Below are 16001 nucleotides of genomic sequence, written 5' to 3' on the forward strand. Positions count from 1 at the left end.
AACGCCATAGTGAATGGGGAGGTCCATACAAGTCTGCCCCTCGATGCTTATAACCTGACGTTCTGCTCTCAGATAACACTAAAATTTCTGGCTTCACGTCTGTGGCCATGTTCCCAGTCAATCATAAACCAGGTTGACTTAGGCAACTACAGCCCAAGTTCCATTTTTGTGGTTTTTAGGGAATCCTCTGAGCCTGACCATGATTGTTGAACACTGAGAGCACATTCTGAGGTAGGAATGAGACAAAAATAGTAACATAATCCCTAGAACAAAAGCATATCACAGCAACACCTCCCCACACCTAAAAAAAGACCCTCCAAGTCACAATTGCTGTGTTCACACAGCATGGCAAGCCAAAACAAGCACGTCCTATTACAACTTAATGAAATGGCTAGGTACACAAATAGATGGTTTGTTTGGTTTGGGTTTAGCCAGCGTGCTCTATAAAATGGGTTTATGGCTTAATGGTGGTGGTGGTGGTGGTGGTGGTGGAGGAAGTGGACAAGTCCAATGAAAATGAATAGAAGCTCCAAGCAAATGTTCTTTTTTTTTTAAATAAAGAAAACCACATTCAAGTCAAAATATGTCTTTCTATGTCTGTATGACCAAGATTTCAGGAATCTCATAAGAAACTGACACTCCTTAATACCTCAACAATCCCACTCTAAAGGAACAATATTAAATGATAGCTTGTAAATTTGAAGCACCATGTTGTCTGATACTGAAAAAAAAAGGCATCTGGGAAACAGCAATCATAAAATCTTCATCGGCAATCATAAAAAGACAGCCTCCAGTCCTGAGAGAGTAAAAGTACACTTAAAAAAAAAATCTAAACATTTTGAAATGTGAAAGAATAGAAGAAAAGGGGGGCTCTGTAGGATCTCATTCAGCCATTATGAATTTCCACAGTGAAGACAGAGAGCCAAAGAACAATATTGCTGTGCTTATTTGTGAACAAAGTCTTTCATAAATGGAGACGGCAACTTGGGTTGAATTTTGTATCATTCTATGGGGTGGTTGTCAAAGACAATTTTGCAAGGCTACCCTAAGGAGTCATTGCCTTTTAAATGTTGTATAAAGAAGGAGTAACTAACTACATGCTACCACATTGTGAAAACATCAGAAACAGTGACTTTTTAAAGACTTGCAGCGTGGCCTAAGTGGATGGATTTTGAAAGACCAATTTACTATATTGATTCTCAAGGGAGGGTTCTTTTATCTCAACCACAGCTTTACAAACTGATCTCACGCACACTAAATACTTTTTAAAAATCCTATATATTCTTTAATTGCCAAAACCTGGTTCCTGCAAAGACCGTGTGCCTTACTAACTCCACTTTTGAGATAAAAGAACGCTCCCTTGAGAATCAATATAGTAAACTGGTCTTTCAAAATTCATCCACTTAGGCCCCGCTGCAAGTCTTTAAAAAGTCACTGTTTCTGATGTTTTCACAATGTGGTAGCATGTAGTTAGTTACTCCTTCTTTATACAACATTTAAAAGGCAATTAATATAGTAAAAGTAAAAGGTGAAAGTATGAGGCAGGGAACATAATACAACATTCCTGCCTTTTCCATTTCAGCTCCTTCTAGATGGGGAGGCCTGGAGTTCTTACCATCCTTTGCCTTCAGGAAAAAAGACATTGTTATTTGGGATGATGAGAAATGGCAGGACCTAAATTGAGGAAGGCTGCAATGTGTCCAATGGATAAATGGTGTTCTAGATGGAAAAGGCAGAGGAACAAGATGACAGAGGGTTTGATTTCAGGGGCAACACCTCCGAGAACGTCTGCCATGAGCATGGTTCTTCACCAAGGCAGAAAACGGAAGCTAGTATTGGCTGAATGGACAATCAACATTTTCTGCCCTATTGTGGGTTATATCATGATGTCCTTCAGTGGGAAACCATGCTGGCAGTCATAATTTCAAAAGCTTGAGATGCATAAGGACAGCACACATTACACAGCACAGAGAATATCGTTATTTCAAATCACATTCAGCAAGTATATGCCATTTGCTACAAACTAGGGTATAACCTGCACACGACTTGTTTTCGAAATAAAAATTGACGTTACTACATCTCCTTTCTCACTTATGGAAGTTAAAGAGATGTCGCGCCAGTTCTCTGAGGAGCGTATTTTTTAATTGACAATACTATAAAGCAACAACTACGAGTCTCAAGGCAATGGGTCCGAGTGGGTGACTTGTAAAATGCCTCCAATCTAATAAAATAGCACAGCCATCTGAACATCTAAATGGCAATGCAGAGGTCATCCACCCAAATCATTTGGTGGAGTATAAGGTGCAACCTCTACAGGGTTTATATGGTGAGAAGTCTCTGAGCTGATTGTGGCAGCTTTTGAAAGTTGCTACACTCTATGAAAGCCTCATGTGCTGTCCTCTGCTGTGGAGACTTTAGGAGCCCCAAATCTGAGGAGGCCTCCAGTTTTGGCTTAATTTCAGCAAATACAAAAGAAGACATATATGTAGATAAGATAGACAACTTCATCGGGAAGATATATGATGGAGAACAGAATTTAACTCTGTTGTTGGCTTTCATGTATTAATCATAATAACTATTTTCATGGCTACAATCATGGGTTGAGATAGCTTAGGATAAAATCAGATCAGCCTGTTAGGTTATAAAAGAGAGTCAGTTGGCGTAGTGGTGAAGGCACCAGCCTAGAAACAGGGAGACTGTGAGTTCTGGCCCTGCCTTAGGCACAAAGCCAGCTGAGTGACCTTGAGCCAGTCACTCTCTCTCAGCCCTGGGAAGGAGACAATGGCAAACCACTTCTGAAAAACCTTGCCAAGAAAACTGCAGGGACCAGTCCAGGCAGCTAACAGAAGTCAACACTGACTCAAAGTCACCACACACACACACACACACACTATAAAAATCAATCTTGTGTGGGACCCCCTAAAGACAGTCCCAACCTGGCCCCCCAAAAGCCTAAGGTTACCATTGCTTCTTGGGTAACATCCAATGTCTTTGTGCTTCACCAGTGAGAAATCTTTGTATCCATTGTTTGCTTCTGGAGTAGGCCAACTACTACTGGTAGCGAACTCTATTATCAGAAGCGATAGTGCTTCTGAGGCACAGATGTGAAAAGAAAATGTCTATGGTTGGCTCTGACAGCTGCTATAATTACCCAGATGTTTCTCATCACACAGAAGCTTAATTTAAATCTCAGACCAGAGCTGGAGTAATAACAGCTATTATCAGAATATATCAAATCTCTAAGAGATGGGTACATTTTCCTGAGATGATAGTGCATATACAGCAGGTGTACATGCGATTAAAACTGTCACACATGACAATTGAGAGGCTGAGACTGTGTAGCAATTCTTACATGGAAATGTCTTCCATGTACAAATTTTGTACCTATGCAGTTCAGGTCTGTGTTCCATAAGAATTCTGCTATACGCAATGAAGACTTCAGTCTGTAGATCTTCTACCGCCAAAATGAGGAGAATTCCAACTAGATCAACAACCGTCATCCATCATGGAAAGTATATGCAGCCAACTGGACCTGCGAGTATGCTTCAATCATTACAGGCGATGGGGAGCTTGGGCACCAGTGTCTCAGGGTTCAAAACTCAACAAAAGTCAACCTGCATTAGCACAACGGAAACTTTGGCGAGAGAAATAAGACGGATCATGAACCAAAGGCCCTGTTCGTAAGAACACACTCAGGAAGGCAAAGATATGAAGACAAGAGAACAGGTTTCCCTCCTTCAGAACTCCATAACTAAACTAGAGGCAAGACGAAGTGAAGCCAGTAGCCAATTCCAACTATGCAATCACAACCGCCTTACAACAGATGAAAATTGAGCTTCTAAACATTTGCAAACGGACAAACACTTCACTCTAGTAGCAAAAGCAGTCCTGTATGCTCATACTGCAGTATTGTGAGAAGAACAATCCAAATAAACTTGTTGGGAATGGATTTGATTTCCCCCTTTGATTTAGTTTCTACAATGACACACTTAGGTAGTCTTATTCGTATCATTGGAAGAATTCCTTTACCGTTCTCAGTTGTGCACCTCCATTGAAACAAGTGCTAATCACAGCACCATCCAAATAAATTGCTCATTAAAATTTCAACCCAAATGTAGGGCAAAGCACATGCAGGCCAGTTCATGGCGAAGGTAGCCCATCACAACCCATGGAAAATCCTTCCATAAAACCTTCTCATCAAGGGAGCTCACTGGAATTACGATACTTTCTCATCTTGTCCACTTTGAGTGTCTTGTTAAGCCAAAAGCATTTTCATATTTTAGTGAGTTGAGTAGAAGTAGTAGGTTTTTAAGGGACAAAAATCTAATCTGCATAAGATTCAATTAATGCTAGTTCTTGTTATCGGTAAACAGAAGGCCAGAAGGCTTGCAGCTAATTGCCTACCTTGATCTTCTCAAGGCATCTTCATCTGGATCTTGCACTGCAGATGAAAAATTGGTAATGTTAGAAGGAGAAGCATCAAACGAGAAGTCTGAATGGAGAATGAAACCTTACTACAGGTAGATCGTACTCGCATTAGGACAGGGTCACTGTATAGAGGAAATCTGTCCGGATCTCTCAACATCATCTATTTTATCTAGAAAGTATCCATGCCTTCCAGTTTGGATCATGGTCATATTTACCAATGGAACTTATCTGAGGAATAGAGGACAAAAGAGATATCATATTTATTCTGTAGCTAAGGGGACTTGGATCATCTATTTCAAAGGGAAGTTTTAATTCACTTCCCGTCTGCTTTGTCTTCAGTCTCAAAAGTCTTCCCCAGATAAACTGTTAGGAAAGTGGACTTATGCTGGAATAATTGTCACAGAATACCTGGTATTTGATCTGGCCAATCACAGAGCAGGGAATGTTTAATAATTTTGAAAAATAAGAATAAACTGAATGGCCCAAATAAAATACAAATGCTGTTTTGCTTTTCTGTATTGAGGGGTTGTGATAGGCTTACTCTTAACCAACAGCTGGTTGATTCACAGTGCTGTTTAGCTGGTAAGCAAAATAATTTCTAATCCAAATGGTCCTAGAGGAAGTGGATTATTTGGACCCTTGGCAGTGATGTTTTAATCCAGGGTCCAGCATGGAGACTGCATTGATCTTAAAAACTTCTGCAACTTATTCTTACTACCACTACTGTCATGATTTAGTTTGAAATTCTGAATCTTTTTGTTATAGTGGAATATGCTTCAGTCTGCATGTATACTTTTGTTTTGATTTCAAAAGCTTTCCTTCCTGGATCCTTTTCAGCTCTGCTTTCAGCACTGATTCTTCCTGCACAGTATAGACCAGGGTTTCTCAATCTTGGCAACTTTAAGATGGGTGGGGAATTCCCCATGCTGGCTGGGGAATTCTGGGAGTTGAAATCCACCCATCTTAAAGTGACTAAGGTTGAGAAACACCGGTATAGACAAAAAGGTCAGAATGGGGCAATGCTGCCTAGCTCTTCCTTGTTGGGCTGAAAAGTGGCCTTCAGACATTCCTGAACTCTCTAGAATGTCCTGAAATGTTACAAATTTGGTCCAGCAATTTCAGAGAGAGACTTCTGGACTGATTCTAAAATCTTCAGTCATTTTTCAAGAGACTTCAGTGCCAGAGGAAGGCGTAGGGACAAATTATCTACTCTTCTGAAAATGAGTCTCATCGAACACTGGTAAAACCAAACTGTGTCCTGAAATTTTAAGAAGCTCACAAAAGGAGATCTTCCTATCCTCTCTGGTCTTCACCCACTCCCAAGCCTCTTCTAAGAGTCAGGAGATACCTCCTGAAATATGGTGTGATATGCTGGGGGACCCATTGAGCAAGGAGAACCACTCCCAATTTGGTAGATCATTTCTTGGTTTGAGGTAATTCCTTCATCTTCCAATAGTACTCCCTGTGTCAGGTATCTCCAGAGTGGGAACACAGAAGGTTGTAGAGAAAAGGCAGAATGAGAAACACTCCTTCACGTTGCCTTAGCTTAGGACCTAGGAGTAAATCTTTAACTGAGATGCCCACTTGATAGTGTATCATCCTTAATCACTGTTTTGGGAACTATACTTGAGTTGATCAGTTTAAAAGTTTATTGAGGTAAGTCAGAAGTGACCTTGGTGGCAATCCATTATGACCTAGAAGACAAGGAATTGATTGCTGAGAATCAAGAGATCCTTGGGATCATTTGGAATCCTGCTTTGTTGTTTTTCTTTACAAGCAGATTGTCATGTTCTGTAGAGTAAATCAATCAAATCTTTATTACGGTCATAGGCCAGCGTAGATCTATAGAGTAGGTTTTCTGTCAAAGTTATGGTGCCTTTTTTATAACCGTCTTGCAGAACACAGATTTTGCCACGCTGATGATCACTACTATAAAATCTAGGCTGGATACTGTAATATTTTCAAGGACCTGCACTTGAAACTTCGATTATCTGAATGCCACAAAACACCATACAAAAATGCTTTAAAATAAATGTAGTAAAACCTCAGTTTTATATTTAAATATACATTTAAATGCAACAAACAAATTTTTAATTAGGACTTCACCCTCAAATAACAACTTCCATTGTATCCAATACAGTCTGGACAATTGACTTAATTTACATCATTTGCCTCAGTTTATGCAAATGACGTAAATTAACGCAAATGGCATAATTACTTCAGTTATGTCACTCCACACTGACAATGTACCTCAACTAAGTAATTATGCAGATGCTGTAAATTACCTCAAGTTGCATATGGAAAGGAACCAATGTACCTCAGAAACATTCTTTCCTTGTATCTCAACCTCCTGCAAGCTTTCTATAGGTTCTCCTTCGGTTGCCATCTATTCATGAAAGTATGGCACCTCCATTGTAATAGCTACGGTCTTACAATGTACTCTCTGTATTCAACCACTAACTCAGTCAAAACTCCTTCTTGGTAGTCCTGTCAGAGTACAATCACAATAATTGGTCCAAAGTTGCCTCTGGGGATCAAGAATCCCTGCCTCCTTTCTCCAGGAAGAGCCTACTATCTCGTGTCCTCCTGTGCCTGGGGAACACTGTCACTTTCCCAGTGGGCCAAGAAGGCCTCAACAGGTGTGACTTGGCCCCTGCAATCCCCTAGTGTCTGAAGGTGTGTTCTGTGCTCCAGCTCTAAATTCTCTAAGAGAGCATCCACTTTCTCTCTAACTCTTTTCCCGGAGGAATAGGTAGGCAGAATGGATTTCGGTATTTCCACAACACAGTTTGCGATGAGAAGTCAGCTGTAGTCTTGGCAAAACTGGGATTGTTGTGAGCTCATTCTAACCCCATGGGGGTTAAGTGCTTAGATCAATGCTTCTTTTGATGTTTCCACAATATACCAACCTTCCATTGATCCAGTTATGTATATTGTCTGAACAGGACTAAACTCTTTCATCTGGACTGAGAAATACTGCAGAGGAAATAAGATGGTGGTAATCCAACACTTCGTGCCCATCACCCCCAACTTGACCCCACTGCTTGTTCTCCTCCTTCTTGCACTGACTTCTGCCCAACTTTGCTTCCCTGCCGGCATTTGCCCTCTGTGGGAAGACAAGCGAAGTGGTTGATGGCATCTGTGACAGGCAACCTCAACCCTAACCCTCTCAACTCTGATAGTGGAAGTGAATGACAGATAAATGTGGCCATTCCCTAAAAGCTGTAATTCAATTTTTCTTTGAAGCTGAGGGTCTGCCTTCTTCCTCCCTTTCTCTGTGGATAATAAACCCTTCCTTTTTTCCACTGGGGTGATGCAGCAAAAAAGTACGCTAGGGTTTCCAACTGACTTCTTCAGTGCCTTCTCGGAATAATGAAAAGTTCTATTTTCTTCATATTCTGTGATAGGGCTCTATTTCTCTGCATGCCATTATAAAGCTGTTCTGAATAACTAAATACATACAAATGGTTGTGGGACAAGATATAAATATTACGAGTATAATATCACAGCTTGAGGAACTATAATAGATTGGAGCGGGGGGGAAGGCTTTCTTGAGATTATTGCCCTTTAGGGTTAAGGATACAGCCAAAGGATTTTTATTTCATAGCGGAGACCTGGGTCTTAAACTAGAGAAGACTCTGCGTGTGGGTGCAAGCAAGCATCAGCAATTGCTACCCAACGGGGTGAGGAGAAAGGAAGGGTTCCATCAAAGGTGTGAACTGGGCCTCCCCGTCTGACTTACTGTATTCAGTTCCTGTCATCTGCGCAAGGATGCGGAAGGACTTCGACTGCAAGTTGGAAGATCGGCGGCTCCAATCACCAAGCTCGTCTTCAGACTTGTTTTGAGTTTTAAGTACAGCCTGATACACTGGAGAGGCACTGTCTACATGAGGATCTTTAACAGGAAGGCTACTGCAATGCAGAAAGAGGTGCGCTGTAAAATGGCCAGTGGGATTCTGCCCTCCCTTCCCCAAGAGCCTTCCTGCAGTTTAGCCTCAGATCCACAATTTCTGCTGATCTACACAGGAACAGAGTACTTATTTGTGACACAAGCAGATACAAGGAAGCCATGATGCAAAACTGCCTTTGTCTTCACAGTAAGGGTGGATATCCTTATGGTGATCGTCATTATCTAAAACACAGGTCCATCACACAAAGAGAAGCAATCTGGACAGGGACATTCCTTCACAACATCAAACATTTAACATTTACCAGTTCGTTTCTTTGTCTGGCTTGCAAACTTTCTGAAATATCTCAGTAAATGTAGCATTTCAGAGAATGTCAAAGGATTACTCAGCATTCCAGCAAGCTGCAGACCTGTTTGCACTACATGGACGTAGACTGAGTTAAAAATGGACACTTTGGGAATGCAGAGTCCACATCTACTTTTTCCCGGAAACAGCTGATATTCCCAAAGCCTTTTCACCAAGAGAATGCTGCCAAGACTTTATATTCTCATTAGCTCCCTCCTCACTGGCAAGGCTTGGAATAGTAAGTGTGGTTTGAACACTGCATCTGATCGATGTCTGGGAGGCCTTGGCAGTGAGTTCTGTGCTGTTCTGGGTTAAAACTACTTTTCTCCTGCCCGCCTTCGGACTGGCTTGTGGTGTTCATATAACATGCTTACCCCATCATTGATCCAGTTAAGTGTGTTGAGTAGACAGGACCTCCATGTGACTGTTTATGAGGTTTCAGGATTTGCAGACCAGCAGAGATCACAGCATGAATCCCCATCTATGTGTGGTGCCCTTATGTGAAACTACCACAAGCACGTGGTCCTGAGAAGTTGAATGGACTTTTACTGAGTGGCCTTCCTAGGGCTATATCTTTGTGGTGGTTTCATGGACTGGGTATGGAGACAGATCCTAGGAATTTTGGACCTAATGCCACATTTCATTTCATAATTCCTATTGTACTTTATGATCTTTGTTCTCCATGGACAATAACACATTCCCACCCGCCGCCCCCATTTACATATATATATAGTTTCCCATTACAACTGAACAGCTGATGGGACATACACCAAAAGACAATCAGCTACTGCCAAAGTTCATAGCAAAAGCCATAGGTGAAAAAAATGGTGTTCACTTGCCAAGTCTTTCATTAGTACATTGGGTATTTTTTTTTCTCCCAATCTGATGCGACTCAGCTCTTGTTTTGACATGTTTGCATATTATAACAGCACAGAATAACAGTATTATGCCCAAAAGAATTGGGATATCCCATTTAACATATTATTAATAGAGGAACTATAATAGTGCCTATAACTGGCAGTTCAACAGCCAATTACTACTGTATATTGTGGCTTACCCCTCCTTTTCATTGTCCAGATGGGTTGAACTTCATCTCCTGTAAGGCCTAAACCACTTGGCCAATGACCATGCTGGCTAGAAATTATAGCAGCTGAAATGTGACATTTAGAAATCACAAAGGTGGGGGAAGTCTGCCACATCTTGAACAATTCAAAAAATATTCCCCTTATCAGTAGTAGTATTTGGCTGAACCAAGAAAGCATCATCAACCCACACACAACAGTCTCAGGAGGACACATTGCATGGCTTGAAGGAAAGGACAATTTTCTATTTGGATCATCAATACAGTGCAATGTTCACAAGAAAAGGATTAGACATCACAATGAAAAATGCCATCCTGGTGGAAAAAGAAGGTTGGTGAATCCCCATCAATTGCAGCCAAGTTAGCCACTTGGTTGATGGGAATCATACCATAGTTCAACAACATCTGGAGGGTCAGAGGTCTTCCCCTCACATGCCTTGCTGGAGCTATCACACTTCATCTTATCTAGCATTGTGTTTCTAACAATGGCCAGCCAAGTGTCTGTTGAAGCTCACGAGCAGATAATGATTAAGACAGAATTCCCCATATCATCCAGCATCACACGGTCTTGTGAAATATTGGCTCTGAACAATGATCATTCTTTGCTCCATGAATTTAGCTAATCTGCCTTTAAAGGTATCCAAGATAGCACTCCTCACATTGTGCTGAAATATATCTCAGTTGTGTTCTCCTTAAGAGCACTTTGCTTTGTTTATTTTTGTCCAAAGGCAGAATAACAGCCCACAATAGATTTCAGATGGTTCTCCATATTAATTCAATCACTGAACTTTGATTACTTAAACTAGAGAGTTAACAATAGATGCGCTTCTCCATCACAAAAATCAAGCAACGTAAACATTCTGAAAAGATATTCAAAGCTCAATACTGTATATGTCTATTCAGAAGTAAACTTCATTCAGTCAGTTTTATTTTCAATAAGGGCATATAGAATTGCAGCATTAATCTGGTTTACCTCATTAGCATTTCTAGTGTATTCAGCAATTTAAAATTGCCAATTGCGCATATTAGCTATACTTCCGAATTAGTGCAAAAAGTACTAACATTTTTAAAGATTTCATTGAAATATGGGTGGCATGTTAAAAAACATACCGGTCTGTCATTCGCTCTTGGTTCTTGAAGTATTGCGTTGGATGAAATGGAAAATAATAATAAATAGTAGAGATGCACCTGTCTCTCACACCCACCACACGGGTATAATTTTTTTTTTCTTGAGATGAATATATGTTGAAGGCAATCCTTTTCCAACTTTGAAAAACAAGCAGAATCTATGGGAGGTTGCTATGCCAATTATTTGCTTTCAGAAAACCCACTGGGCTTCTTTCAGGGAACACATTTTGTTTGGGGTGCAATGTTTTTAATGTGCATGGAATTCAAGGTAGCCTAAGTATTACCCAGCAGCCTGTTTTTTTGGCTTCCAATTGGCACTACATTCTGATTGCTAAAATAATCATTGATGATAATGTAGATATCAGTTTGACATAGCATGTCAAGGGCCTGTGGCTGCAGGACTTAAATTTCCTTCCCCACGCATTGCAAAGTTGAACAAAGGTACTGGCAAACAGTCTATTAGGATTCCTCAAGAATCCTTCTTACTAGACCTAATTTCTTTCTTTCCTCCCTGCCTTGCTTGCCCTTTAACAAGGCCACAGAGCCTGCTGCCCCTTCAAGGACCTGAGCATGTCATAAGGTATATAAGGTAGCCTGAAAAATAGAGGGTCTATGCATGAAAAATGTCAATATGCTCTGGAAAATCAAAAGAGAAACTGGCTTTTAAATACATTATCATATGCAATGATGTACTAATCTAAACATAATGCAATATATCTATATGAACATCAGAGGTCACATAGGAGGAGGAAAAATCCATATACCTTTCTGAGGCTTGCAATGGAAAGGAGGAACGATGCAAATAATAAAATATATTTTAAAATTCTGGTCTGAGTACTAATTCCATGTGTGCTAATACCAGTAAATAACTTACTCAATTAAAAAAACAATGAAATTATTACAGTCAATCTTTCATAGGAGGCATGGACACCACTTTGCCCAAACATGCTTGCAAGGGAAGCTGTGAACTTAGAAAGGAAAAGGAGAAATACATTCCTTGTGAAGCACAACATGAAAGGAGAAGAAGCTAATAAGAAACCAGCCAACTCAACAAATGAAAAAAGAAAGTAGTAATCACATTAAAAAAAAAAAAAGCAAACTGTGCCGATGGTTGGGGTGGAAGACAAAATGTATTTAGTAATATCCATGAAAATCTACACAAATGTTGCATGTGCCTGAAGAGAGATCTCTGGTGAAATTCTTGGGAAACTCACGGGGCAAAAAAGTAATTCTTGAATACAATCAAAGGTGCAAGAAAACACAATGCATGGGTGTGTCTCTCTGAGAAATGATGATGTATCAAACTGCCTCCTAAACAAAAACAAGACTGTGAGGTCTCTGGTCCAGAGATGACCCTGAAGGAGATGATGTGGGAATGACCTTGGAATTGTGGCTTCTTACTTTTCCATTTCCCATAACTCCCTTTTGCTTCTTTTGATCAATACGGTAGGATTAAATGCAGACTTGGTCATATTTAGAACAGATCCACTGAAATTAGTAGGGACGAGTTGATTCATCAGTATGTTTATATTTCATGGATTTCAGCGAATCTTTTCTAAGCAGCTCTGATCCTACCACATGGGTTTTCCTTTTTCTATTTATATGTCTTCCTCAGAAAGTCATTCCACAAGGATCTCAGAAGTGTATTTATTGACTTACTCCAGTTTATATGCCATGCCAGTCCAAAAACTGGGAGTGGCTTTCAAAATGCCACATGCAAAATAAGGGAAAATACAGTAAGAACCAAGAACAAATACAATTAAAACCATAACTATTCTCATAATTTCAACATTAGTTTCCAGGAACGATATCAGGTCTGGCTACAAGGGGAGAATCAATTGGCTAAATGCTAGCTAAGAGAAGAATTTTTGCACTGCTCCAAATCTCTCTGACAAGGTAATGGCAGAACATTCTTGTCCATAGTCTATATGTCTAATCTAAAGTGGAATTTTGCAGAAAGCTTCTCCATATGATTCTACTACTTGTGCAGATCTAAGGCTGCCCCAACAACATGCAGATAAATCCTTTCCTAAGCCACAAAACTTAAATCAGTGTACAAACTGATTCTGTTTCCATGCCTCTTGGGTGGAATTTGACTGAAACTGCTGAGTTTTGTGGAATATGTGTTGTTTCTTGGGATCTGTTTTCCTGCTGAACTGATATTTTAATCTAGGGTGATTAGCTCCTTGAGAAATCTCCCTGAGGCACCACCACCACCACCAAATATTGACCCATTCAGACCTATGTGGTCATAGACCCTCTTCTCCACAATGTAGAGCGGATTAACCCAGGATGTACAGATGCTCAATTTACACAATACTTGCCCTACGGAAGATGGAGAATGGGCCAGTTGGGGATCTGCATTACTGGACTATAAGCAGGAGGACATTTGTGGCCTTATAGTTAGGGAGAGAGATTGTCTCCCCAAACACAAAGATGACAAAACCGGGATGTGACATTTCTTTAGGCTCTGATGAAATTATTTTGAAATTCTCCTGAGTTTGCTTTGCTTACATTACTGTTGGGTCTGCATGCTTAATGCCTCTGAAGTATGTAAACATTGAGAGAAGTGGGTGATAAACAATAAGAAGAGAAAATAATGTTGCACTTCACAGTTTTTTTCATTTTACCGAGGTGAAAATATACATCTATTTATGCCAGTAAAGATTCATGGTGAGTCATATGTTCCAAACCCAAAGAAGAACAATGAGTGATTGGGATCCATCATTATCTGAGGTTGGGACAAGCACAACAGAGAAATATTAGTATGAGAAATCAGTGAAAACCACAACGGAATGTGTCAGAGGGGGGAAAAAAGGAGAGAAGAAATGGTTACCACTGAAAAGGGGCACAAGGGAGTAAATTAACACTAAGCATCTCAAATAAGCTGGCTAGACATATCGTTAAAGGTACGAGAGCTGTGTTGGCTCTGAGGCCTCCAAAGTTTTCTAATTTACACACAAAATAAAGAGAGGCTGCATATATAGCAAAAGAATCTTACACAGATACTAATTAGGACTTTGCTCTTAGTACCAAAAGTATACAGTTGAGAACAATAACCCAATCAGTTCAAGCTGCTCTCCAATTTTTTGCAAAAAGCTCCACTGATGTCACACATTAATGTGGAATAACAATATAATGTGTGTGAACACCTGAACGAGAGAGGCTCTGCCACCCCAGTTCTCATGATTTGCCTGGGATTGTGGCCCAGTGACGAGATACAAATTGTCTCACCCCTGATTTGAATAATTTGGCTATCTGGGACATGAGCGAATCTGCTGATAGCTGTTTGCATGCAAATGCTGTGCGTGAGGGAAACATGGTAGGAATGTAACGCATAGTTGATTCCATTGCTTTGAAAGATGCTCATTTTCATGCAAGTTAAAAGACAAATTGACTTGGTAGCATGTCAGAGAAACACTGGAGAATATGCATCTAAATTCATGCACAGTTTGTTCCATCCAATCTGCATTTACATCTACAAAGAAAGGAAGATACCTTTTTGATTCAAATGTTGTGAAATCTTATGCAAAACTGACTACAGTGTTCTGCTTAGAATAAAGCTCTAAATATATGCATATCCTTCCCCCCAAATCACAGCTACTGCTATAGTTTTTTTTAACCCCACTTGGAGAAATATTCATGCTTCTGATTGTCCTTGAAATATTTTTTTTTACAGAAGCAACATTAGCATTTAGTACTAAAAATCATTTCCCAAGGGATGCATAATATCAACATTTGTGCTAAAACAGGACTAAAGGAAATAGATAACAGGAAGGTTCTCTCTCTTTAAGACACCAGGGAGAACTCTTCCTATTCCACCTTGGTTACAAGATACACACATTTTTACAATAGAAAGGAATATTAAAGTTATATAGTTGCATAGTCATTGTTCCTGACTATCCTCCTTTCTCCATTTCAGAAGTGAAAGGGAAGCCACTTAAATCTACACAAAGTAGCAGCAGAAAAGGATGGATGGGAAGATGGAAAGGTTTCTGTAATGTTAAGACAACCAGAAATATTAACCCCAGGGGAGTGAAGTGCACTCTGCTTTGTGCAAATAATCATTTGTAGCCACAGTTGAGGAACCTAGCTTCACATTTTATGATGCCATTTCTGATCTCCCATTAATCTTTACTCTTAAAAACCTTGTTCTGCTTTACGAGCACTCCAAAAATGACTCAAAGCCTTTCTTTTGACAATAAACATAATGCATGCACATTCTTTGGTCAGCAGTTTGTATAAGCTGTTCTACACTGATTCTTGTTTTTATTTTTAATTGAATTGAATTGAGCTGTTTCATGGGCAGGACATGAGACCTTGCATGGCAATCACCATTTCTGGTTCAGGATTAACTTGGTATAATTGCAGGCTTTGAAAGAAAGTTGATTATAGAGGGGGTATTGGAAGACAATGGTTTTGAACCAGGCCAAAACAATTTCAGTTTCATCATAAGACAGAAAGCACTTGATTAAAGTAGGTGTATTTATGTATAAACTTTTCTAACTTATTTTTAAAAAATAGCAGTTGAGATCTATTCCCCTTTCATAGATATTTCCTCCCACTTTTTGGACCTACAGTACATAAAATGAGTAGCACAACACCAATATGTATTTCAGTTTCAACATCTAAATCACTGAAATAAGTCTAGCCAATACTGAGTCCTAAGACCTGGTACGGCTTTGAGGAAGCCTGCAATCTAATTGAACTTTTCTTGGAAATATTCAAATGGGGTGGCTCTTTTTAATGACTACGATTTGTCCCTTTACTCATCATGAGCACGTTCTACAGGTGAATGTTTCCTGTGTGAAATTAAATTAAAGTAACACAAATGCAAAGCCAAGGTTTTGCTTTCAATAGGTGATGAGCTGCATCCAGCCCCTTCTATGCTTCAGCCAAAGACATTTTGAAAAGAAATATCCAGAAGTGCAGTGGAGAAGAATGGTGGGGATTCCCTTCCCTCAGGTACTGGATAAGCAGCCCAGCTGGGGAATGAACCTCAGGATGTGTAGTTAAGAAAGCTACCGAGCAAAGCACAGGTTCGTGATGGGTCTAAAGTTTAAAATAATCAAGTCTGTTCATTTTGTTCTAATAGAACAAGAATGTTTTTT

General features: G+C 39.9%; 1 protein-coding gene across 4 annotated transcripts in view; it reads right to left on the reverse strand.

The window, feature by feature from the left end:
• LDB3 (LIM domain binding 3) overlaps window positions 1-16001 on the reverse strand; it is a 128914-nt gene that overhangs the window by 40421 nt on the left and 72492 nt on the right. For 3 of the 4 annotated variants that reach the window (XM_063307741.1, XM_063307740.1, XM_063307743.1), the window contains 2 exons: window positions 8171-8340; window positions 4405-4441 (listed from right to left, as the gene is read on the reverse strand). In XM_063307741.1, coding sequence (XP_063163811.1) covers window positions 4405-4441; window positions 8171-8340 — 207 coding nt within the window. The remainder of the gene's footprint in view (window positions 1-4404; window positions 4442-8170; window positions 8341-16001) is intronic. The other variant, XM_063307742.1, reaches the window with a different exon arrangement.

This window comes from Candoia aspera, chromosome 6 (genome assembly GCF_035149785.1).
Source record: "Candoia aspera isolate rCanAsp1 chromosome 6, rCanAsp1.hap2, whole genome shotgun sequence".
Taxonomy (NCBI): domain Eukaryota; kingdom Metazoa; phylum Chordata; class Lepidosauria; order Squamata; family Boidae; genus Candoia; species Candoia aspera.